The sequence below is a fragment of the Magnolia sinica genome, chromosome 1, assembly GCF_029962835.1.
Source record: "Magnolia sinica isolate HGM2019 chromosome 1, MsV1, whole genome shotgun sequence".
Classification (NCBI taxonomy): Eukaryota; Viridiplantae; Streptophyta; class Magnoliopsida; order Magnoliales; family Magnoliaceae; genus Magnolia; species Magnolia sinica.
In genome coordinates, this window is record NC_080573.1 from 5,053,997 (window position 1) to 5,081,902 (window position 27,906).

Sequence of the window (27,906 nt, forward strand, 5' to 3'; positions counted from 1 at the left end):
GTGAGAATTGAATGTGCGACTCAATTCAAATCGAACAACTATAACCCCAAGCACTAAAATAGGCTGATACATAATATGTAATTGATATCGCATAAAATTAGTGGCCTATTCAGTCACTCATACAATATGTTAAAATGATCAAATGATAGTCAGAGGTTAAGGTTCATCCTTTGATAATGGGTTACACTTTTGCCTTTCGTGTTAAAGGACTTTTCAATATGGATAAAAGAATAATAAAAAATGGATTCTTACTGTTAGAGTTGCACACGAGTTGAACCGAGTCGAGCTCGACACTGCTCGACTCGGCTCAGCCAGTAATTGACCCCAGCTCAAACTCGATTTGGCTCGGTCCTCGAGCTCGATTGACCAACTTGATTCTGTTCAGTTAGCGGCTCGGGTCAAATCGAGCCGCGTTTAAGCCTCTGCGACATTTTCTCAAACACATGGAATGAACTTTCGATTTCTCACAGTATGAAAAACAGCAGCAGTAGTTTACAGGTATTTCAGCAAACACTAGATAAATAGCATAAAAAAGTTTATTTTTTTTCGTATCATACCTCCCTTGCCACCAGCCGATCCTATAGAGAATTTATCTACCCGAAACACTACTTCGTTGAGTCATTTCATCAAACACTTGGTAAGCAATGCCAATATCAAAATAACCGAGTCACCGAACTGTTCGATATGAGTCTATTTAAGCTTGGACAAGCTCGAAATCGGCTCGAAATTTTTTCAACTTCCAAAAATCAACTCGACTTGGCTCGAACCTAGTTGACTCGAGCTTTTTCGAGTCGAGTCAAGTGAGTTAACCGAGTTAACTAGGTTCGTGTATAGGTCTACTTACAGTCGATCGTAGAGAACAATGGTAAAACACCTTTCTGAATAGAGAACTTTGATTGATGCCTGAATTGAATCTAACATATGTGCGCAGACTTAAATTACAACTAAATTGACAACTACTTGATTAACGATATGAATTATACTAATGAATGTAAATAACATGTAAAAGTAAATGATTATACTACAGAACATAAACAATGATAGATAATAGAAATGATAACTAAAAGATAAATTTGGTTTGATTGGGTTAATATGAGACCTTTTTTTTTACTAATTTCTTTTGTTATTTATAGCCTTAACCTAGCTATCTAGATACTTTACACATTCTAATAGTTATTATAATCATTTCAGTATTACTGATCTTCTGGATGCTTCTTATAATATCATTGTTATCGTTTCAACACTACACGACCTTCTGGAAACTTTCTTGCCATATGTCCTAGTATTTATTCCAGACCTCCTTACTGACTCAACCGCATTTCACTCGGCCGCTTAATTGACATTTTGGATGACGCTTGGTCGCTTGATTTACTTTTGAAGTCCATTCAACTGCTCATTATTTTGTCATCCGATTAGCTATGATTTTGTAAAAAACACTCTAAGCATCATTGAAAATCTTTAACATATTATATCTTTCTCTTACTATAATGCTTATCATTTTCAATTGACTTTTCTAAGAACAAAAAAAAAAAAAAAAGGGTACAATGATATTTACTCTTTGAGTTTAGGGATTCTGGATTGCCTAGTGTGGCACACGCAGTGATGTGGGTATATAGTGATAGAAAAGCTCCGCGGGCCCACCATGATGTATTGTGTTTCATCAACATCGTCTATCTATTTTGCCAGCTCAGGCAAATCCAAATCTAATGTGGGCACATCATGAAAAATAGTGGTAAACGAACGCCTACCATTAAAAGCTTTTTGATGGCCATAAATGTTTTGGATCCACTGATATCCATGTTTTTTCTTTGTCCAGGTTCACGTAACCTAATTGCAAATTGGATGTTAAATGAGCATGAGCCCTAGCAATTATTTTAAGTGGTGGGTGTTCAATCACTACTATTTCTAGAGTGGTGTACTTAAGATACGTAACCTAATTGCAAATTGGATGTTAAATGAGCATGAGCCCTAGCAATTATTTTAAGTGGTGGGTGTTCAATCACTACTATTTCTAGAGTGGTGTACTTAAGATTTGATATAAGGTGGTTTTGGGCTCATGCTCTAAAATGAATAGGAAAATGGATAGACCGCATGGAGAAATTACATAAATTATCCTTGATTCCACAGAGCTTTGCCAGCAGCATACAATACCAACGTGTATGTGTGGGGTGCTGTTAAGGTGCAGCCCCGGCTTCACCCAAGACAGTGCGGCTTTTATCGAAGCCCATCTTGATGCAGGTATTCAATATACACTCCATCCATCCATTTTGCTTGATTATTTTAGAGCATGAGTCCAAAAATGAAGCAGATCTAATTCTCGGGTAGATCGTACCAGAGGAAATAGTGGTGATTAACCTTAAATGAGCCACCATTTTTTTTTTTTAAATTATCAAGCCTATTTGGTTTTTCCCTTAATCTAGGTTTATATGAACTTATGAATGAGTTGGATAGCAAACAAGCATGCAGGCCATAGGAAGTTTTTAACGGTAAAGTATACAATAAACATGGCATCCTACGGTATGGTCCGCCTGAGAATTGGATTTGCTTCAATTTTAGGCTCATGCTCTAAAATAATCCGATAAAACGGATGGATGGAGTGGATATAGAATATATGCATCAAGGTGGACCCTACAGTAAGGGCTACACCATCTTGGGTGACGCCAGGTCAGCACCTAATCCGCTTTTGGTGGTGTGTGGTACACTACGCTATCCAAGTCATGAGTTTAGGTAAATGCAATAATAGAGGGGAGGAGAGAGAGAGACCTCTCTCTTTCAATAAATTGAAATCCTTAGAGGCAAAGCACTTGTAAAATACTAATGGATCCCTGCTGGAGTAGAATTATTAGTCCTTTATTCTTTCTAAAACACCGACAATGTCCCTATTGTATTGAATTTAGAAACCCTAGCTGTAGGTTTGCTAAAGTATCTTATTCCACCTTTTTAAAGGTTATGGTTGAGTCGTTTGGTCAATCAATAAACAAACATTTCAAGCGGATTTTGAAAGCCACATTGAGTTTTCTAATTTTTCATGTTAACATGTTCAAATGGAATTTTGACACCACATGTTACAATCACCTTTGGATGGACTCTCTTTTAAAAATTAGAGAAAAGAAATTTTTGAGCATGCTCAACAAAAGTCAAGCTTACTTTTCCACTAGGCTTATCTAAAGATTTTTATTTTTATTTTTAAAAAAGTTATATAGTGTTACCTGCAAATATCAGAAAGAAGCTCCCACATATGCCATCATATAGTAAATGCGTCAGATCTGGTCTGTTCATCAGGTGGGCCCAATGGTAGATTTTCTCTAGGCCAATAATCAGTCTGTTTTATCAATCAGGTGGTTCATGTATATAAGTCGACTGTGGACCGCTCATTAGGCCATTTTTTCACCACCCACTTTATCAAAAGGTCATAGAAGTGATGAACTTCTGATTTTGAGGGTGGGGTACTGTAACCATGCAACCCACCTGATCAACGGCTCAGATCTGTCATAAATATTATGACCTAACCGTCACATATAGGGTGCTTGTTGGTGGTGTTGGAGGATGGTTGATTGCCAGTAACTATCCTCTCCTTCATAAGAGTTTGGTTCATGTCTTTAATCTGTTTTCTTGGATTATCAGACCCTCCTTTCTATCTACAAAATACATTCTCTGAATTTAGGGTTTGTTTTCTATCTGTTCTTCTCTTTAGATTGACTCATTTAAATTCATTGGGGTTGAATCTAGGGCTACATTTCCACCATAAAAGAAGCCCTTGTCCATAAAATTAGAATGACAGGTCCCATAATCATTGGATTTGTAGACTTCTGCCATGTCATCAAGCTAACTCTTCTTGAGTGGGTTGACATGGATGATTGACCCATGTTGATGCAACATTCCTTTTAGTCATACATGGGTCCCACATTTCACACCTCACCTTCAAAATCTCACAACATTTTGAGGACATGGATTGAAACATATGTCATTCCTTGTCTTCTTATGATTCTGTGAAAAACCGCCTTATTATTCTTAATTCCATGCTTAATATCTTACCATGATAATCATGGAAGACCCCTCATTGCACACCTTCCTTCAGATGTCAAATGGGCCGATTATTCGTTGAGACTTTGACACGTGGGCCACGATCTTTTGAGGTGTTGATGACGTGTGGGCCGGTGCAACGCAACGGACCGCACGGGCGTGACATCTGCGTCACATCATATACAATGAATTTTGAGTTGTGGGTGATTTTTCTATTGGTTAAATGGCTCCAAAAGCCATTGACTCATGGAATTATGCAAAGGGTTTGTTGTTGGTTTCATGATGGTAAGATAGAGATGCGAGATGGGTTGGACCCTACTCTTTGCATCGTCTTTCTGTGTAGCCATCATTGCTATTGTGTTAAGGAACCTCATTCAAACCTGTGTTTGTTCACACACAAGAAATACTTTGATACTCCGGCAGAGTGTGATAGATGATACACGGTCTGTTAGAAATTATTGAGAATTGCGTACTTTGAATGCAAGTAATTCAAATTAAACTGTCCAAATCATTGCTACTGATATAGATGTACTATGAACAAAAAATTACTCTTATTTTATTATTCAGAGATTAGATTGCTGGACATTTATTTGACGGTTAAAAAATGAAAAATATCCTAAGGTCTTATTTCAAAAAAATAAAAATAAAAAAACAAGTGTCCACAAATCAGAGGTTAGGATTGTTCAACCAATCTGATTTTTATATTGTAATTTAAGAGCACTTGGTTTACCAATTTAGTCAGTTTAATTTGAGTTTATGTTTGCCACTATACCATTTCTAAGTGCCTGCATGCGTATCAAGTGACACACTGACTATCAAATCACTCACCGTTCACACACACACATTCATAGCTTTTGTCTTTTGGGTTTTGGCAGAGAGGAATTGAATGATAAGATGGCCCGCATCTTCACAGCGTGTGCCGGTTTTCAATTCTAGCAAATGGGGCCATGTCCCCCCTAATTCATTATCACGGGGTCTTTTGTTTTGCTAAACGTGGATGCTTATCTTCTGAACCGTCTATTTTTAGGCCAAAATCAAAAGGTTAAAAGGGTGTCCCATTGAGGAGATGTTTTGGGAGCCGTCCATCCATGGTAGGCCTAAATAGATAAATGGTCTGGATCACCAGATAATGGGCTTTGTGAGAATTGAAAACATGCATGTGCTGCGCATCAAGATACATTTCATCTGGACCAAGATGGCTTTCTCCTTAAGCTTAAATAGATGATAATGCGATGAGAAATCATAAAATCAAGATATTCAATGCATTTTCAAACACCCTTTTTTTTTTTTTTTTTTTTTTAAAAGCTCTAATTTAGCAAAATTAGAGCTCCCTATGGTTGTCTCAATTTGATTAAAGCGGAAGCGTATGGTACTCCACCCGAGGACATACATACACAGAATACTCGGGTTCGTATTCTCCACAAGTGAGGGCCATAGTTCAATGATCTAGACCATTGGTCTAATAGTCCACTTTCAAGTTTCAACTGAAAAAGACCCACAATGCATCACCTAATCTGGAAAATCTTATGGCATGGTCAATCCATCGTGGGGCCCTTCCGATCAACGATCAGTATAGTTGAAGCACTGGGTTTTAGGAACATGTCTACAAGATTAGAGCCGCTCATCAGGAGACCCCTGATGTGTGGAGCTGGTCCTCAAGTGGAACGCACCTTTTCAAAATAGATGAGCGTGGAATGTGTGAACAGTTAGTTAAAAAGTCGTCCACAAATGGTCCAAAATCCATGTACATGTGTAGTCTATTCAATGATAGAATCATCCTAAATTCCAATACGTGGAATCCACACGGCTGGTGTTTTTGAAATATCTTTACTAATTCCACACGCATGTGGAGCCGTAGTCATCCACATGTGGACACACATGCATATATGAAACGTGTGTTGGATTTCAGTTTTCTATAAGATATTTTTTGAAGTGAGAAATTGCTTGAATTTTATGCTAGAAGATTTACGAAGTATAGTGCACATGATGGAAAGCTTGAATCACACACACGTGTAACATCATAACACATGCACCCACGTGTGGGTGTATACGGGTCCTACACGGATGTGGAATTAGCAGGCCTCTTCTATCAGTAGAGAGGGAAAACAATATCTATGAGTATTAAAGTTGAATTGCTACATTGAAAAATTCAAAAGCTGCTAGCTTAAAGATGGTTTCTTTTTTTTTTTTCTTATCATGGCTCATGAGTGGGTGTTGTACAATTCAGCCCTTTAAACCATTTATTGGTCTACTTTGGTGGACCTGGATTATCTATTTAGTGGACCACTTATTGGATGATCCACACCCAAAAATTCAAAGGTGGGGAAGTTCGTAACTATTAGGACTACCACCAATTTTCGAAGGTGGGAAAGGTTAGGAGAAATGTGAGCAATTTTGACAACCACCCAACTCATGTTTGATGGATTGGACGGTCTGGATCAAATCAATCAATGATGGATTGGACAGAACCATATGTATTAGCCCTCTTTCACCATTCACAGGACATCTTTGTCCATCTAGGGTACTGCCATGGATGGGACAGTCCTTGAAATACATTGGACAGTGATCGTTCAAAACAGTTGTCAACGGTCCATAGTTAAATGAAAAAAAATCAGTAGTCAGGATAATCTAAACAGTATTATTTTTGGACGTTGACCTATCCAAGATGACAACAAACAGATGCACACGATCCAGATCATCTGACCGTCTGTGCATGTGGGCCCAATGGAACGAAATTTGCATTATTACATAATTATTAAAGCAGTTGGGATGGTTAACTTGCCCCATATAGTAATAAAGAATGCATGAAATTGATATCCAACCGTTGAAAACAAATAACTTCGGTATTTTGTGATCTAAGAATGTTGGGTGTTGTGAGTACAAATGAGGAATTGTAAGCGAACTCGGGAGACTAATTTTCCTCAGCACTTGCCTCTCACACGTAGCAGCATGGCACGTGTGAAAATCCAAGCTGCAATAAGAGGAGCCCCATTGTTTATATGCCTAGTCTTAAAAAAATCAGGTCCAATCATCCACACAAAATAAGTGGACAGTTAAGATTAATTAACAAAAAATTCCAAATCGAATGAGTGGTTTAGATCATGCACACGTGCCATTTTCCCACGTGCACCCGCTAGAAAGAACAACGTGACCTATAAGCTCTTACCATATCAAATGAATTGCTGCTGTTTCGATCCAAAAACAAGAATCCAAATCAAAACCAAAGGAAAGGTCTCAACTGCTCTATTATAATTTGTGAAAGGGTTAACCTGCTTTCATAGACTAAAAATCATAGTTTATTAACTCTTAGGGAACCACTATATGGGACGCATGAATCGGGCCACGACCAATCTTATACGTCCAATGTGCTAAAAATATCTCAACCATTTTGAGTTAATTTTAGAATAATTAGCCAAAAGGTCCATTTTGGACTTTGTTGCTCAAAAAACCCTTATTTTTTTACATTGGTCTAACTTCTCCCTAGGCTGGCAATTGTTGGGCCTTGAACAGCTTCAGGCCCAATATTGTGTGGGCCTTATTATCGGGCTTACCCACTATCAGCCCTATTTTTCTTCTTTAGAAACAGAGATCTTGGAATATTTTTCTTAGAAAGGAAATCTTTTTAGGCTTTAGTAGGGATTGCAACCGGGCAGGGACAGGTTAAGCTAATGATAAATTTTGAAAAGGCCCGGCCCGTAGGCCCAACAAACATTATTTGTTTGGGCCTGAGACCTTTACAAGCCCAACAAACGGCACTCTCAAAGATACCGTGTTTGGATGCCACTAAAAATGTGTTTTAATGATTCTCTGTGGACAGGCGTGTTTGGATGCCACTAAAAATGTGTTTTAACGTTTCTCTCTCGACAGGCACTTTGTTGACAACATACCAATGACTATAATTAAATATGAGATGTGGCCTACTCAATTATCCAACATACCTACAATTTCACATACATGTGTTTTTTTTTTTTTTTAATGAACGGTTCAAAAACACCTCCCATTTTCACACTTGTGTGAGAGGTGGTCAAGCAACTCTCATTAACCCATTTGAAAAAAAAAAAAAAAAAAACCAAAAAGGTAGAGAGTAGCTTTCCTGACATCTGTTTGTGGCTCACAGATTTAATGGAAAATGAAAAGTGGGTGGCATACAAAAACTAAAAACTAGCCCATGGTACACACACACTAGTTCACACTAAACTCGTGTGAACAAAAACTAAAAACTAGCCCATGGTACACACACACTAGTTCACACTAAACCCATGTGAACTTTTTGATAACTCATCGTACTTGATGTGAGTCCAAAATTTGAACAGTCCACATGATGCAGCATCCATGGAACCCTAGGCCCAACTTTTACTCTAATCCAAAACTTTAGTGGCCGTGTGTGTGTGTGTGTGTGTGTGTGTGTGTCACACACCTTTGCACACGTGTCATGGGCGTTTAATTCGAACGGTCCATATGATGCGGCATCCCATGAAACCCCAGGGGACCAATTTTCACCCTGATCTAAAACTCTAGCAGGCCATAGCAAAGAAAAATGCAAATCAAGGGAGGAAACTGTTTTTGTTTTTTATGGCCCACCAAAGTTTTGGATTAAAGTAAAACTTAGGCCGGGGGGTTTTCATGAATTACTGGTTCACGTGGACCCGTTCAGATTTTAGAGTCACATCACTTATGATGGGTTCTCAAAAAGATCAACATGAGTTCCATACGAAAGGGTGTGTAGGTGAGCGCATATATATATATATATATATATATATATATATATATATATATATATATATATATATATATATGCACACAACATATTTACAAATGCATGAATGTGAAATTCTTTAATATGGACTCAGGCTGAGTGAACTCGGAAGATTGGGTCCGAGTTGCCTGAGTCTTAAATCCACTCTAATTAAGGTTGAAAATGGGACTGTTTGGTCACTTTTCCTTTATTTTTTGTGAATACCTAGGTATTTTCTGTACTTAAAAATAGTCATTGCCTCAGCATCATATCCCTTTCATAGAATAAAACATGTTTGTTATAACTGCTATTTTAATATATGATTTGGTGAAATTAATATACGTATGAAATCCAGCATTTTGTTTTGGCTAGTTGGGACCTTTTATTTTATAGGATTATCCAATCTTCAAGCAGTTGAATTAGCCACACACCGGTACAAGATTCACGCTGTCAGCAATCAGGTGGGTCCTACCAAGTAGGTGCCTGGCCCAAAAATCACGTCAAACCAGTTACAAGGTGGGCCAGATTTCATGAAACAAACGAACGGCTAGCAATAACTCGGCAAGATCTTCCTAACCCTTGGATGGTCTCATTTTTGGGCTGGATCATGACCATGGCCAAACCCACTTGATGAATGGACCGGATCTTGCCTGCGGATTCGGTTGTATGAAAATGGATGCCTTATACATGCGTGTAGGCCTATCAAACCTTGACGTAGAGATGTAGTTGTAGGGTTTCGCGTACAAGCGCTGGAATTCCAGCCTTTGAGCTAATGAGTGTTCCAACTGTGTGGGACGTCCCACCACAATGTTTACGTGGAATCCAAACCGTTTATCTGGTGCACCCAGTTATTTGGGTCTAGATTCCATAGGTCCATCCTGATCCATAAATCAATTAGGTCACACCACAGGGAGCGGTGGATGACACTAGAGAGTGTAATGCTCACCGTAAAAACCTCTAGATAGAATATGGGGTCCATTATGTTTTGAATGTACCATCCAAACCATTTATCAGGTCACCAACACCAGGATTAAGGTTACATCAAAGTCATGCCTTGAAAAAAGAAAATCAATGGGCCACACCACATCAATATATATGTTCTAGGCATGATTATACATAGCTCCCTGTACTGTGCCCCCATCCGTATATCAGGACGATTCTTAAGATATTCTGCTAACATTGCACGGTTTGGATTCTACATACATAGATGGGGAGGGCCCCACAGCTCGAATGTAGAACAAGTTAACGTGCTTTAATTAGGATGCAAGTGAACAAAACCTGCTATTTAAGATTGTAATAAAATAAAAATAAAAATGAAGTCAGGTCATGAGTTTTGGTGAATGTAATAGGTACCACCTAACCTTCTAAGTACTCCCACCATATATGGAATTAGATATGTATATGATGTATACGTCCTTGCGAATCTTCATACACCACCAACAGATATTATTCAGCGCATGTCACGCACCATGAAAGGGAATGAAAATGAATTTATCTAAGTTTCAACGAAGGTGACACCTGAGAGTGTGACGTATTCTCTTTTAAAGAGAGAATAGCTGGAGACCCGCAATGGACGGGTGCCCAACACATGCCACCGTTGAAATTTTTGTGTAAGGTCCAAGCTCTTTGATTGGTTGGACCCTTCTCTAAGCAGTCATTGGCTCAAAAATCAAGGATAAACATCATATCCAGATTGATTTCACATGTGTAGTGTAGACAGATTATCATGGATGCAGCTGGCCTACAACCCCGCGTTACAGGAATTCCTACCTCTGTCAGAATCATCATGATTTTATGCACTCTTTTTTATATACTTTCCTACTCTGTCCACTCAGTACACATATACAGTTGACTTGTTTTATGTCTTTAATCCAAATAGGAGGGAGAATCAAAACTCATATGGGCATATCAGGAGAAACGGTGAAGATTAAATGCCTATCATTGAAAGCTTCATTGAGACTGGGAGTTTTGGATTAGGCTTATATTTGTGTTTTTTTCTCTGTCTAAGCAAAAATCACCTTATGAATAGACATCACTGTCGGCGTTTTCATTTTCACTATTTCATGTAAAGATGCTTATTTGAGTTATGGATCTTACTCATCTTTGAGATCATGTCCTAAATGAGCTGGCGAGAAGGATTAATTAATGGAGTGGAGATAATACAAACATCATGGTTGGCCCCAAAGAGCTTGGGGTTATAGGAGATTCCTATAACTTTGGGTTAGGTAAGGTGAATCATATTACCATAATTTATTGAATTAAAAAATATATATATCCATTGAGTTTAAGAGAGAGGTTGTTTCTCAAGACTTATTTAAATTCAGCAAAATGGTAAGACAAAAGGAAATAGAATTTCTCTATAAACCATTTTTCTGTTGTTTGTAAACACTTAGGGGGCGTTTGGCGCATGGTATTAAATGGAATTAGGTAGGATGGAATTGCATTTGGTCCCGTGCCAATTCCACTTAATGTTAGGGAAGAATGGAAAAGCTTGGAATTAGATTATATGGGATTGCATTGGGTCTCGTGCCAATTCCACTCAATATTAGCAAATTGTGTAGGTCCTACCATGATGTGTGGACTATATCCACACTGTCCACCCATTTTTCGAGATCATTTTAGAGCGTGGGCCAAAAAATCAAGTAGATGTAAAGCTCAAGTGGACCCCACCATAGAAAGCAACAAGAATTGAATACCTACGGTTGAAAACTTTAAGAAGGGAAGTGAAATTCAATATCCCATGCAATCAATTTTCTAGTAAAAATTTTCTTTTATTTTCTCACCCACAATCTTGGGAACGGGCATTTATTTGCCCAAGCAAAGCGATTAGGTGTGGCTCAGCCTCACCCAAGATGGTGCACCTACTATCATGGGGCCTACCTTGACGTATGTTGTTATATCTACATTGTCTATCTATTTTTTCATGTCATTTTATAGCACGAACCAAAAAATAAAGTAGATCTACATCACAAATGAATCATACTGTAAGAAACAGTGGTAATTGAATGCCCTATTATTAAAAAATTTCTAAGGCCCATCATAATGTTTCCATATAGTTCCCATCCAACCTGTTGATAAGGTCAAACAAACTTGAATAAAGGGAATATATATATATATATATATATATATATATATATATTAACTTTATCCAAAACTTTTATGGCTTACATTAAGTTTTTACTAGTCAATCACCACAGTTTCTTATGGCATCGGCCACCTAAAATTTTAATCTTTTTTTATCTATTCGCCTATGCCCTAAAATAACCTTGCAAAATGGATGAATAAGTGGGTATCTAATACATGCACGTAAGATCTCGAGATGCACATAATCGGCTCCCACTGAAATAACTCTTCACATTCCGATTTTGAAGAAAATGCAAGGGGGCTGAATAACTTTTGTTAAGTGAGCTTCACCTAGCCACACCATGTTCTCTATGTCAAATCCACTCCGTCCATCAAGATCATCCCTCAGACTTAGGCAACAGGACAAAAAAAAAAGAGTCAACCCAACCACAACTTAAGTGGGCCTCTCTACAAGAAACTAATTGGATAGGATAAACATAAGTTGTATGTGGATATCAGATATCCATCGAAGTCATTGAAGCCGAGGATTACTTCCATTTTGCAAAGCAATATTAATTATTGATTTTAAACATCCCACTTTAGGCACTTGACACATAGGCATGGCATCCAATGCATGTTCTATGATCACAACCATCCATCATTTTTACACAAGTGTGATCTATCACCGGATCAGTAGACCAATATTATTTTTTTGGCTCATGATCACAATGTGCACTTCTTCTTTTTAGTTTTTTTTTTTTTCCTTTTAACTAAGAGCTGCTAATTGGGAAATTGCCGGGTCCTTACTCTTGCTCGGGTGGTAGACACTCAGGAGCTTCAACTCCTGGTCAAGGGTTTGAGTACCCATAGGTGCTGAAATTCCACCAGCGTGAGTGTGTTGTGTGTGCGTGTGTGTGTAAGAAAAAAAAAAAAAAAAAGGGAAATTGCCCCTATATAGGTGCATTGTTTTGGAGTTAGGTTGATCCGATCTTCAATCACATGGTGGCTTTCTTGAGTTTTGGATTGGCTTACCCTTCAGCTATAAAATGAATAGGGAAGCTGCAATAAATGGATGGAGTGGATGTCACATGAATAATATTGATAAGATCACTTTCTTTAACTTGCTAAGAGTTCATGAATCTCTTGTGGCATATAAGCTGGTTGATGGTTACAACAAGGTCCTACCATGTAGTGGAGCTCCCATTGTATCCTAAAACTATGGGACTCGAAGTTGTAACTTTTTTTTTTGGAGAGAATTTTATTTTATCAAATATATGATTTGAAAATAAACATCAATAATTTTCAAGAAAATATTTTTGATAAACAAACAATAGAAATAATATTTCACTTTCTACATTTTTCTGAAAATAAGATTTCGTGGAAAATACAAATCTGAAAAGCCCCCTAAGATAGAAAAACAAAAAATTTTGAGAAAATTCAAAAGAAATAGAATTTCCTTTCCCACGTTTTTATGAAAATAAGGTTTTCAGGAAAATACAATTTTTTTCTTTTCTTTTCTTTTCTTTCCCTCCTTCCCACAAATCCAAGAAAGCCCTATTATAGAAAAACAGAAAATCCAAAAGAAAATCCAAAAGAAAGAAGATTACCATGTTGGCAGCACTTAGTCCAAAACGCCACTAAGTTTCTACTATTATTATTATTATTATTATTATTAGATCCTACCATAAATTACATTGCCAAAGGTTAAAGAGGCCACTTGCATCACACGTGTAAGGCAACCTGACCTCCTCACCCCGAGCTGAACCCATGTACCGTAGCTCCAACCCTAATCTATATTGGGTTTGGTCGCGTTGAGTCAGGTTTGGTTTGGTTCAGGCAGTTAGGTGGCTTGGTACTATGTCAATGGACCAGGCTGGCCCCATTGGGCTTTCAGGCTTCACCCACATTGGGCTAGCTAGACTTGGGCTAGTATAGGCCCAAGGACCAGGCTTGAGCTTAAATTCAAGTTCACTTATCAATCTTGCTAGGCTTGGACCGTGTACAATAGCCTGTCAACCAACCTGCAGTCCGGCCCAGCCCATTAGGTTCGCAAGCGATTTTACTTATTTATTTTATTTTATTTTATTTTATTATTATTTTTTTAATGCTTAAGTGGGGACTAATGATGGGTGGCTCAGGTAGAGGCCACCATAATGTTTATGTAAAATCCACCTTAACCACCAGGTGCATCACCCCATTTTAGGTCCATGGCCCAAATATCAGCCCATTTGTGATTTAAGTGGACCACATAGTTGAAAATAATGTACAGGGCAACATTCACCCTCCAAACTGTTTCCCTTGGTGTGGTCCACTTGAATCACATATGGGCATAAATTTTGGTCCTCATGCCTTTGCTGTGTCATCTAGTTGTTGGAGTGGAGATAGACCCACCGTTGATTTTTGCAAGGCCCACCATGATATCTATATAAAATCAACTCCAATCACTAGATGCCACACCAAAATTTAGTTATCGATCCTAAAATTCGGCCCCATAGGTGATTTATCTGTCCATACCAAGAAAAATAGTATGCAGGATAAGCATTGCCCTCTACACTGTTTCCAATCGTGTGGTCCACTTAAATCAGGGATAGAGGTGATATTTGGGACTTCAGCTTAAAATGGGGTGACACACTTGGTGGTTGGGGTGGATTTCACATAAACATTACTGTGGGCCCACCTAAGCCGCTAACTCCTTTGCCAGCACACTTCCTTCTCTCATCTTCCAAGCCGCTACCCCACCACATTTCTCTTGCAACTTCCTGTCTTTGGAAATCTCTCTCCCACATCAGAGAACACTTGGGCTCGCCTCAGCATAAAATTTTCAGGTTGGTCTCATGCTAGACTATTTTGCCCTGTCATGGACCCAGGCCAAACTTAAGTCTATTCGAAAATGAGTAGTTTCACTCCATTTATCAAATGCAATTTTTTATTCCATTGAATTCCATCTATGCAGTGCCAGTCACAACTAAGGATTCTAATTTACATTCCATGAAAGTTGTAATTTGGATTTGGAGTGCAAAACACAACTGATGACTCAATTCACATTCCGTGATAATTATGATTTGGATTTCAAATCATACCTGATACAAGCTACCAAACAACCCCTAAAGAGAAACGGATAGAAATACTAAAGGATAAAACCGTGTGTGTTTTTGAGAGAGAGAGAGAGAGAGAGAGAGAGAGAGAGAGATAATGTACTTGCCAGCTAGCTTGTATGAATCATATAACCTACTAACATCATATAAGAATGCTCCTCATTTCCTAATCCTACTAACATAATATAACCCTAAGAAGTAAATTTTTTAATTTGATTTGACCAGAGCTTGCTTAATAACTAAGTATCCTAATTACATTAGGACATGGAAATGATTCTCAACACTACATGGAATCTATAAATGCTACTAAATGGATCTTCAAGTCATTCTCTCCAAGCACAAAAGAGAAAACTATGTTGTCCAAGCTGGCAATCGGCCATGTTAGCCCATCAAATCTTCAGGCCTGACTAGCTTTGGGCTGTGCTTGGGCTGAACTTAATGGCTATGGGCAGTAGCCAAGCTTAATTGAGTTTTAATTTGGAAGAGTATTCAGTACTCAGACCTCCCATTTCAAGTTTGGATGCTACTCATCTAGTAGTAATTCCTCTGAACTTTTGTTTCACTTGCCCTAGAAAATTATAAGACATTTTTGAAGGGCAAGATTCTTGTGAAAATGGGTTGTATTTTAAGTTAATCCAAGGACCGGTTGCAGGTGATCATTTCTCCTCTCCATGTATAGTCCATCACAATGGACAGTTTGGAAAGTGGGTCCAAGAAATTGGACTCTTGGATCTTATTTTAAGTAGGAGGAAGTGACCCACAAACATCATTAATATGACTAATATGAGGATGATTCTAGGACTAGGATCAAAGGCCTCTGTTGAAGATCAAAGGAAGCATATGTGAGGGGTGGAGGGATAAGGGAGTGGTAAGTTTCTAAACCCTGCTTTGGGGATTGGGAGATGGTAGGTGGACTCCTCAATCTATGGATTGGCCAATCATAATGACTAATATGAAGATCGAAACAGGCCCAAAATCAATTTAATCAAGAGAAAATGGCAACAATTAAAATGCTATCTTCTGCAACAATCACAAACACTTTTTTGTATTATGAATCTACTATTAGAAATTAAATGCAACCTCACATTTGATGTGTATTTTTGAATAATCTTACTTTTTAATTATTCAGCCATTACATTTTATTGAGTTCAACATCAACGAGATTAGTCAACATTTATATGTTTCGATGCAAACACAAGATGTTCTCTGTAACAAGTAGTTTTATAGGTTTCCCTTTTCTTCCAAAAATAGGTTGGTTTATGTTATTGTTTTAACTCGAACTTAAATACAATGTAATGGCAATTTAAGCATAGACCCTCGATAAGAATGCTAAAGGAGCTATATTTTGGTCATTTTCTTACTGCAACAATGTTCACAGTCTAATTGGATAATGCATCCAAACACTACTATTGATTTTAAAGAACTTGACTTGAAGAAAACAGAAACAAGACAGATTAAACCCTGACCCACTTGGGATCCAATGAACAAGAGAGTATATGTGTTTAATTATATAGAAAACAGTACATGTGCTTGGGTCTGGACCATTGTTATTTGTCTGTGGACTTGGGCCTTAGTGGTCCACTCTCCTCTTTTTTTAATTCAATAAACCCTAGGTGTGTGTGAGGCATTTTTGACGCACTCCGGTTCAAATTATCCACAATCATATTTCATTAATCCAATTGTACTTTTTTCGGTAAGATGAGAATATAATATCATTAAAAACATGGAATGGAAGCACATGGTGTATTGATGTAACATATTCATCAAAACAAGAAAAAGAAAAATCTGAATTTACGTCACAAGCTATGTTCACACACATCTCAATCTCAATGGATGGTAAGGCTCGAGAAAGAAGTGCCAAAGTCTTCATGTGTGTATGACATTTGAGCCATCGAAAAGGCCGGCTGCTACCATGAAGATCACTTGGCACAAAAATCAGATCAAACCCCTCATTAGGCTGGCCCTGCAGCATGAAAAGAACAGATGGGGATGGTCTGATTCAACATACACGTTTGGGCTGCTTGGTGAGTGGATCCGCTAGATTCTTCTGCCACGTTTTGATACCTGACATTCTTCATATCATGTCCAACACTTCAATTACACGTGTAAGTTCCTTAAGCCATATCCACAGCATGTTTGGAAATCACAAGTGCCAGGTGAGCATCATGATGGGGGCCCCACATTTTGGATGGCTTCATGTCATATACATGTGGCATGTTGGCATGAATGGTCCAAGTGGAAGGACAGTCTGTAAGCTTGGTTTGACAAACAGATGGTCACGGGCCACTTTCAGGGATGAGGATTGGGTGCTGCCCTAACCTTTGCCAACATTGGCATAGGCACGACATGGCATGATTTGATTGGTCGACAAGTTGCTGTTAGAGGTGGGACCCAGGAAAGTACCCAACCCACGTCCACTATCGGCCTTCAATCTCAGAAACTGTTACATCATTCACAGAAGTTGTTCTTGGTCTTACATCTGCTTCAGTGACAGCCCGAGTACAAAAAGCAGGTTGCTTAGGAACAGCCATTGTAGCTGTTTTGTTGGAAAGCAGATGAACGATGTCAGACATGGTGGGCCTATCTGTGGCACTATCTTGCACACACAAGAGGGCCATATGGACATATCTCACAAGCTCGCTGGTAGGAGAGGAATCGACGAGCATTGGATCAATGAACTCCATACTCCTGCCTTCTTTCCACAACTCCCATACCTGAAATTACATTTCATCCACACTACATTTCATTGTTACAAAAATTAAAAATTAAAATTAAAAGAAAGGAAAGTAAGTTGTCCATGATAGTAGTGTCAAGCAAACGTGCAGTCATGTGCTACATGTATGCTATCCTAGCTGTCCATCAGTTACAAACTCAAATGGTCAGGTACACCAGATGATTGGCTCGGCCTAATTTTTGGACATCCTATCATCATGGTGGGGTTCACCTGATGCATGAGTTGGATTGCACACACAGATCAAGATTGGTCCCAGCAAGAAACCAACAGTTCTCTATGGCGCGCACCTTGAACTTGGCTCAAATGGCATACAGATAGCACGTGGGCCCCGGCGCGAAGGTAATTTACGGTGTTGCCAATACTAGCACATTATTTCCCCAGGTGAAGAATTACGCGTTAACTTAGCTACTTACATGTCCAGGAAGGTTTAGAAAGCCATCAAAATGATGAGAAGCAGAGTTCTTCTTGCCACCAATAATCTCTAGCAGTAAGACCCCAAAGCTAAATACGTCGGATTTCACAGAGAAGACACCTCTCATGGCGTATTCAGGAGACATATAACCACTGTAGTCAACCAAAAATTTCTTAGTAACTAAATATGTATGAACCCATATGGGAAAATTAAGCATGCGCGTGGTGCTTCTGGATGAAGTGGCTTTTACTTACTATGTGCCAACAACCCTGTTTGTATTTGCATGGGATTCGTCCCCACCGAAAACTCTTGCCATGCCAAAATCTGATATTTTTGGATTCATATTACTGTCTAATAGAATGTTGCTTGCCTTCAGATCTCTATGAATTATCTTTAACCTTGAGTATTGATGAAGATAAAGGAGGCCTTGAGCAATCCCTTCAATGATTCGAACGCGTTTTTCCCAATCTAATTCTGATTTTTTGGTTTCATCTGTCACAAAGTTTATAATGTATGGGCTCGTTCACATGTGAGGATTTAAAAGGATCTAAAGAATTTGTTTTCATGAAACAAAATTCTTGAGAAAGAGATTTTGTTTTCATGTTTGGGAGCTCTGAATACAATTCTATGAATCAATAAACTATATTTGGGTATTGGAAAAGAAGTGCCAGAGATTTTAATATGAATGTCACTAGAGAGGAAATTTGAAAATATGACCGTTGGAGGGGAATTCTTTTCTCTTGGAATTTTCAAGCTAGCACCTCCCAAGGAATTTCAAAACATCCCCTTTGGTGGAAACGAATTTCAACAGAACCAATTCGAAGTATTTGCAAGAGCCCAAATGCAACAATTTGCATCTGCTTATGGATTTCAGTTCCACGTGGGCTGTTTTTCCAATACCCAAACGACCTAAAACGAGGTTGAGAGCATGAAGATCACAAACCAAAGAGGAAGGAATCCAAGCTTTTATTGGGCATGTACTCGTAGATTAGTATCTTTTCTTCTCCACATACACACCAACCCAAAAGCCTTACAAGTTTCCGATGTTGTAGCTTGGAAATCACTATAACCTCATTCTTGAATTCCTCAAGACCCTGTCTAGAACTTATTGAAAGTCTTTTCACTGCTATTTCCTGTCCCTCGGGCAACTTACCCTGAAATGGTCATTTGTAAATTTTAATTGCATGTCAGTAACATTGATTGTATATTTTCCTCCTTGAAAAGAAAATCAAAACCATCAATTCCCTCCTTGGTAGGGTCCATTTAGGACGAATATGGGCCGTCCATGATCATGGTATGGTTTTCATCCCAATGGGCATCCATGGTAGGGTCCACTATGATGGATATTTCTGAATGACCTACCATAGGAATGCTAACATGCAGGTTCTCCTCATTGTGGAATGCTAATATGCAGTTTGCTGGATACAAGTTCTATGTAATTTCCTGAAGTATCAGGTGATTGGGACTGTTGATTTGGTGGGCCACTGTACTGATGGAATACGGGCAAAATTTGTAGTGACAGGACAACTTTGACCCTCTAGTTCTGATCCAACTGTTCTTTTTGAAGGCACTGAACAGATAGATACCATAGTCCAATCGCTTTTCTTCCAGGACATGGCCTATCCATCATCGAATGAAGACTCGCAACTTGCACTGATCTGTTCGGTCCTTAGTTGAGTCGCGACTCAGCTGATTCAGGGGATGATCCTTTGAATCAGGCCAAGAGTCAGGCAGATTTTCATTGCTGACTTGTTGTGCTGAACCAGATTCGACTCAACCGAGTCCAATTTGACTCAGACGTCGTAGATCCATGCCATCCACATGGTGGCCTACCAGAATTACAGTCCCGATCATTTAACACACTTGCCATATCCACCATAAGTGAGGAGAGAACTAGCCAATGCTTGGACAGTGCTACCTGCATGTGGCATTCCTATTTTTCATTTTATTGCCTGGACCCCGCTTTCTGATCACGTCTGTTAAAATATTCTCAGGATTTTTTTAATTAAAAAAACACTAATTATTCATGAATTTTTTTCTTCGGACGATTTCAGTAAGACGGATTAAAAATGAGTTCATCTCATTTTAGTTAATCGTGATTATGTGTTAAAGATCATGATTGTACTTTTAGTCCTTACCAAAAAAGAAATATGATCTCTAATAAATTAACTAAATGAGATGAACTCATATTTTAGGTGGCACCTAAACAAGCCTAGATATTCAAAATATAAAAGAAAGAATTTTGCTAACCTCCCCACCTTTGTGGAGACATTCCCGGACCTTTTGACACATGGGATGCCTTCATTCATTCAAGCAGCTAAGAGGAAGCCGTCGTGAAAAAATCAAGCTAATCGGATGATCCTAAACATCCGATCAATAGCGTGAGGAATAGACAGTCGAGTTTCTAAACATGTGATCTATGGCTCATAAAAAAATGGATGGTCGTAACAAATTGGCCTCATTCAAAGGGTTAGGATCATCCATCATTTTGATTCTTGGACCATGGCTTGCTCCCTATGATACTATTGAATGAACCGTTTTGTGTCCCACTAATCATTTAAAAGGTTTGGGGACATTGCTAATGTCCTATGAGGGTGGAGATCATTAGCAAAACCCTTTAAAGAAATTCCAAATAATGCTTACAAGAAGCACTGAACATTTCTCGGAAAAAAAAAAATTTTAAGAAAAGAAAAACCCAATTTTTTTCTTCTAAAATCACTCAAATCACATTCTCAAATCAGAATTTTGTAACAAAGGAAATGATATTACCTTGTAAACAGGTCCAAAACCACCCTGCCCAAGCTTGTTCACAGGAGAGAAGTTGTCAGTAGCAGCTTGTATGGTAGCGAAACTGAATAATGGAAGATCTGGACCCTTGGTTCGACCCTGACCCATTAACTTGTTGGCTGCTGATGCGTTAGTGCCTTGATTAAATGATAATATCTCCACCCTTTGATCCATTTTCCCTGGGTTGGTTTCAATACAACGGATAATTTCACTTTTCTTTTTTTTACTCTTCTTTGTGAATCTGTAAGTAGAGGCCTTTAAAACATCATAATACCATTGGTCATTCTACAACAGGTGTGGCAATGGTTCCAGTCAGTCCCAAGTCGACTGACCTGGCTTGGGTTAGAAAATGTGCCCATTTATCGATCAGGCTTGGGTTGATCTTTTACCCAATCCAGCCCACCCATATAGCTTCTCCATCAAGGTTTAAAGTATCATTTGAAACCAGTATATATCTAGTAATACATACTTATATCACCCATCAACAATACATGTGTATCAGCCCTGTACCAGCCCAAAACAGCGTAATACAGGACGATAGGGCTAATAGCAGTATCAGTGGTGAGCTATATGTTATGATTTCAAACCTTGTGCTTGATGGGCTGGGTGAGATGACCTGATGCGACCCTGCCCAAAATCAATAATAAAGTATAGATACATACACATGGTTATATGTATGTTTGTGTGTATCTGTATTCCAATCTTAAACCTCAGTGGTCCTGCTGGATCAGGCTAGGTTGGTAGAGCTATGCTCAATTACTACTGAGTCAGGTTGTATCACTGGTCTGGTTTGTGCTGAAATTGGTGGACCATTTAGTAAATAGGTTGAGCTTGGGTTGACCATGGGCTAACCCAAACCCAACTCATTGCAACCCCTACTTCACAGTCTGCATTACCTTATGTACAACGATAACTGCAGTTATTTTGAAGGGTTGTGATTCAAAAAATAAAAAAAACTCAGGCTTGTCCTATCATCAAGTGAACCACCCTATATCTAATAGTGGATGGTCCACATAAAATATACACACATGGCCCAACTGATGTCTCACGGTAATGTAGTACATTGCAAGGTTGGCATTGTGTTGGATGTAAGGACACATCCATGGCTAGCAGAACTAAAGCTTATGAAGGGTACTAGTGGTGGCAAAGGGCATGTCTGGCCTTCCGTCTTTGGGTCTCAGCCATTGAGTGCGTTTTGTATGGATTTGTAGTAGAGGCTCAATTGTGGTTAGCCTAGGTATGATTTTGAGAATCGTCCGAGTCCAGCACGACTTGTACTCGGGACCCAATTAATAATCAGGTCTGGCTACTGAATTTTAGGCCCAATAAAGAATGGATCAAGCTCAGGCTCACCCCTACCTGCCCCAGACCGAGCCCATTGCAACCTCTAACTGTGAGAGATAAGATGAAATACCTTTACGTTTGAGCTTTCTCCACCTCAATAAATAACACAAGAAGACAATTCCGAAAATCAGTGTTAGAGAAGCTGTTACTGGGATGATTACACCTATCTGCCTCTTCCTCCCTGAATTATTCCTTTCACCTGAAATCATTTTCTTTTCCTTCAGTCGATATCGGGTTTGGAGGCGAAAATGCACGAAATCATAAGAAAATTGCAAAACAAAAACACAAAATCTCAAGCAACTTGTCTGTCGGACTGACTCGCACGAGCCTCAAGCAACTTGTCCAATATATATATATATATATATATATATATATATATATATATATATATATATAGAATTTGGCTCTCTATAACAAGCAACTTGTCTGTCGGACTGACTCGCACGAGCCTCAAGCAACTTGTCCAAATCAGCCTGAGTTTCCTCACCTTACAAGAGTCACGGTATTGAGAAGACCCAAGTCCCGTTGTTAAGAACCTAACCAATACATCAAGTTACGCTATTAAACCCTAGGGATCGTAACATTCTACCTTGCTCTGTAACTGAAGTCCACGGCAGCCGACTCTATGGTGGGGCACTCACTCTGGCCTCATTTTCAGGTAGCCCTTTCCACACTGTGGCAGCTTTCATTTTGGTCCAAGTTGCACTTTCCACAGGTCACCCCTTCCGTGACTCGAACACAAGACAGTGGTGTTGGCTCTAATGCCAATTGTTAAGAACCTAGCAAATACGCCAAAAGCCCCAAGACTGATGCAACGCATCAAGTTAGGCTATTAAACCCTTGGGATCATAACATCCATCAATTCCAAGTTAACTCAAACAAGTCTTTAAAGCATGGTGAACACTGAAAATGACCAGATCCAATGATGGCTGATGCCCAAAAATCTCTAGGACCAGTTCATCTCACCATGATGGTGAACACCCAAAACTGTTCAAGAGGCCAGAACCAAGAAAAAAGAGAGGAAGAAAGCACTAATCCAATTCCTCTGTTCTGTATCACTATGGACACCAAAAATCCTCTAAAATAGATTCCTAATGATCCTGACAGAATTTTGAGGAAGGTTGAGAGAAGTGTTTGCAGAAAGTCCTCACTGAGTTAGAGGAAGGTTAGAAGAAACTGAGATGACATACCTAGTACAGACGCAGCTACACGAACATAAAGACCTCCTGTAGCGAAACGGTCGCCATTGTAGTAGGGAGGAGAATCTCGAAGCCCCATCAGGTCTCCACTCCAGAACAGACATCCACCAGTTCCATTGCTATAAGCGGCCGCATAAGCCATACAAGAACAATTGCTCTTGCACCTTAATTCACAGTACTCGACGCCTGCTCTTGCTGAATTCCTCTCATACTGAGAGCAATCTGGGAATTTCACTCTCACCATCCTCAAGAACCCATCTTCATCCCCACACATCAATTTCTCCTGCCTCAAGCACCTCCGAGACGACGTGTTCGAATCAGCAACAAAACCATTCAAACAATTGCAGCGAAACGGAGTGGAGACGTCGCAGATAGCGTTCGCCCCACAGGAATTGTACATCTCACATTCATCTTTCGGTTGAGCCCAAAGCAACTTCCAGGATTTCTGATCTGCAGACCATGTCAGCTGCTTGAGCTGCCCAGAAAAATCCATCACAAGCCTTGAAAATATGGAAGAATCATAGACAGAGTATGTTAATTTCTTCTCATTCTCATTTGCAACCAAGCTGTAGTTATAGACATCGACTTTCGTCATCTCCGGTACTAAGCTGAAAACCATTCCATTCCATTCTCCGCTGCTCCAGTGAATGCCGCCACCATCAAATCCAATTAAGAACCGTAAAGTCCCATTTGGATCCACTCGGAGAGAGTAAGAACCGGAAGCAGGATCTATTGAACTTCTCCATGAAGTCAATGACAGATTCTGCCCTGTCTCTCGAACGAACTGAATTTTCATTCCTGGCAAAAGGGTGTCAGTAGGATGATCAAAGCTCTGCCAAAGGACTTCACCCAAATCATTCCTGAGAACGAAATTCCCATCATCAAAGAGCGTCGCTCTGCTCAAATTCGTCGCGGGATATGAGACGGACGTCAACATGATGGGTCTTCTTCTCTCGTCGAGTATCACGAGGTTACCAGTGTCATTGATTGTGAGAATTCCCGAATTGTTTGTGATCGGGTTATCTCTGTTAGCAACCCACACTATAGTTTGTTCTGGTATTTGCTTGTACCATATTCCAACGTAGCGATTCTTCGAACTGATGGGACTGAAGAATCCGAGTTCGAAGACGCCGCCTGTAGAGACAAGGGTCTCCCCATCTCTTATGGATTGGCCTAGTTTGATGGCCGTCTCCGCCGCATGCGAAAACAATGCTGGGAAGATGAAGAGAAGAAGAAGAACAAACCACCTAGCGATCTTTCTTGTGCTGGCCATGACCAGTGAGCAATGAAAAACCAATGCAATTACAGGGCAGCCATGAGATGTGTCTTGAACAAATTCGATATTTTGGGGTCTGCCGTAGCTCTTCCGCCATACACGTTCCATAAATATACATCTCATCCTTACCGCTGGTTTTGATCGGATGACCATAGTTGCCTGCTCAAGAAGAAGTCAACGAGACTTTTTCTTTGTTAGATACCAGTCAACGAAGTTTAAGACGCTTGCAGAGAGCGCGGTCATCTGGCGCTTTGCTAGGCATACGAGGTTCTTCATTCCTTGATCTCTTTCCTTTGCCAGTCGGCTCTATTACTTGAACATTTTTGTGGGTATTGGAGAATTCCTTAGCATTAGTATACTTTTTGTGTTTGGATAATTTGTAACTTTATTATAGGTAATAAGTTACATATTCACGCTAAGTAGAGCTTGAAATAGGGAATCGTTGAAAAATCAGATTAACGCGTAAAAAAGATTGGATAAAATTATTCTATTTTATCAAGCCCATGTAAATGAATAGTTTGGTTGATTCTTAGGCTAAACAAATCAACAGGTGGGCCATAAAAGTGGGCTCACGTTTTCAAAATGCTTGTAATATAGAAAAAAAAAAAAAAAAACTAGAGGTAAGATATCCAAGCAAAAATTTCCCACAGGAGTGACTCTTGTTAGCAAGGATCTATTAAAGAGAAATCACAAGCATAGGAAGTTGCTTCCACCAAATTCTACATTAGCAGTTAAAATCTCAAAGTGGGACATTATTAAAATGGATCAATATCAAGGGACTGTTTAAAACCAAATATCTTAACACTTCGATGTACCCTCGATTTCTCACCATTTGACAACAGGCAAGAATCCAGATGCAAATGGAACTTGGGACTGTTTGAAAATAGATATGTTAACAATGCAGTGGGCACTCAATTTCAAAACACCTGAGGACGTGAAGAATCTCAATGCAAATAGAAATTGGGAGTGTTTAAAAAACCATATGCTAAAACAGATTTGGGACCTACGCGGGGACAAGTTGCACTGACCAACAAGCCTCACTTATACAAAATGAACAATCCGGACAGAACCGATCCGAAAATCCGGACCGAAATGATCCGACCCGACCCGACCCGGAATGTCAATAGCCCTCTATTTTACAAAATATCTCCGTATCTTTGGCTTTTCATTTGGCGCCAAAAAAAACCCGCTCAATATACACTTGAGCCCCAAACTCTATCTTTCTCTATCTCGCTTTATCTCTGTTTATCTCTCTCTCTCCCTTTCTCTTGAAGATTAAGGCAAGAAAAAAACTACTTACATATCCTACGGTAGATTAAATACCTTTTTTTCTGCAGTTGAGTTTCAGAGAATTCTCTGTCGAAGAGATATACACTGTTATACGGTGGATAGCTGTTTACGGAAGTGTTACATCCAAACCGTCCATCCATTTGGCAATATTTTATTAAGGCTTAAGACAAAAATAAGATAGATGAACTATTAAGTGGACCACACTACGGAAAGCGGTGGGGTATTGAACATTTACCAGAAAGTTTGAATTCACAGAAGTTTCGGATCAACATGAAATTTGTTTTTCCACTTCATTCGGTCTTTGTGACCTTATGCAGATTGATGGAAAATAAACATTATGGTGGGCCTACAATTGTTTAACGGTGAAAATCTCTCCGCTCCTATTTATGGTGTGGTCCACATCGATGGATTGATCGATCTAAAAATAGAAACGGTGCCCGTGGGGCCACTTTGATCTCCTTTGATTAAATACACGGAGCTCAATGACCGTCGGTGCTCGTCTTCGCAGCTATTATATAGCCTAAGAACATAGCGATCGTTTTGGACCGCGAATGCATGTAGTTCATCCACGCCGTCCATTCGATTTTCCATGGGTTTTGATGTCAAAGCTCAAGTGCACCATACCACTAGAAAAAGTGGAAGTATTGATTTCAACCGTTGGAAATTTTTTAAGGCCCTCAATGATGTTTATTTGTCATCCAACCTGTTCATAAGATCACAAAGACATGGATGAAGGGAAAACACATATATCAGCTTGATCTAAACCCTATATTGTCCCCAAGAATTTTTCAACGGTCGATGTTCAATGAATGTCACTAGGGCCCACTGAGTTTACTCAGTACGCTTACTGTACAGACTACTAGACTAGGCAATCTGCTTGCCGTCATGAAGTAAAGCTTCTTCAGGAAGCTTTTGCGGTGAGATTTTTTATTCCATTTGGTAAACTACTTGGGACCGTTTTAAATCTTTTTTTAGTTTATCCACACCGTCCATCAGTTTTTTCAGATCATTTGAGTGGTTGACGCTAAATTTCCACACCATTGAAAAAATGGACGATCGAACCTCGCCCAATCGGATCCGACTAAGTTTTTCTGACCGAGTCGGAATCGGATTGGTTCAGACTACTAGGGATTCGGATCTGTTTGAGTTAGATGACTCAAATCCGGTACCGGATCTGTTCGAGTTCGGGTCAAGCTATGCAGACTTCGATTAGGGTCGGGTTGGACCAAATCACTAGAAACAATGTTGATTGAATGCCCACCATTAAATACTTTTGGTAGGCCATTGATGTTTTGGATCAAACTGATATTTGTTTTGTTCCTTCATCCAGGTCTTTCTAACCTAATCAACAGGTTGGATGTGAAACAAACATTACAGTGGCCCAAGGAGTTTTAATGGTGGACTTTCGATCATTACTATTTTGTGTGGTGTGGTCCATTTGAGATTTAGATATGCCTCATTTTTTAATCAAACCCTAAAACAATCCAAAATAATGAATGGACGGCATGGATAGAACAAATACAGGATGGTGGACCTCACAGACCATCAGACGTTACTCACGCCTCTAGCCAAACTGCCTCCGTCAACCCCGATGAAAAAAAAAAAGTGGAGGAAAGGAAAACCAAAAAAAAAAAAAGGAAAGAAAGAAAGGGGTTTTCTAACCCTGCTGAAGCTGGATCGGAGAGGGAGAAGGAGACTGGGAGAGGGAGAATGAGACTGAGAGAGGGAAACGGAGGCCTTCACTCCGTCTGAGAAGGTAGGTACGCTTCTTCAATGCAGGTGCGATTCTTCCCAACGATTTTCACTTCAATGCAAGTGCGATTCTTCCCAACGATTTCTAATATTAAATCTGTAAGACCAGTATGTAAGATTTTCGGCTCTTTCTCCTGTAACTTAGTTATAGGTTGAGAGAAAGTCACCTGTGACTTTCCTCCCCCAAACGCCGACT

General features: G+C 39.3%; 1 protein-coding gene across 1 annotated transcript; it reads right to left on the minus strand.

Moving 5' to 3' along the window:
* Window positions 1-16,581: 16,581 nt before the first annotated feature.
* On the minus strand, window positions 16,582-24,846 carry LOC131237344 (receptor-like serine/threonine-protein kinase SD1-7). The gene is made up of 7 exons (XM_058235053.1): window positions 23,384-24,846; window positions 22,264-22,392; window positions 20,832-21,028; window positions 19,006-19,216; window positions 18,317-18,554; window positions 18,064-18,214; window positions 16,582-17,630 (listed from the first exon to the last, which is right to left on the minus strand). The coding sequence occupies exons 1-7, from the start codon at window positions 24,819-24,821 to the stop codon at window positions 17,334-17,336; spliced, it is 2,661 nt and encodes an 886-aa protein (XP_058091036.1). The 5' UTR covers window positions 24,822-24,846; the 3' UTR covers window positions 16,582-17,333.
* Window positions 24,847-27,906: the final 3,060 nt, after the last annotated feature.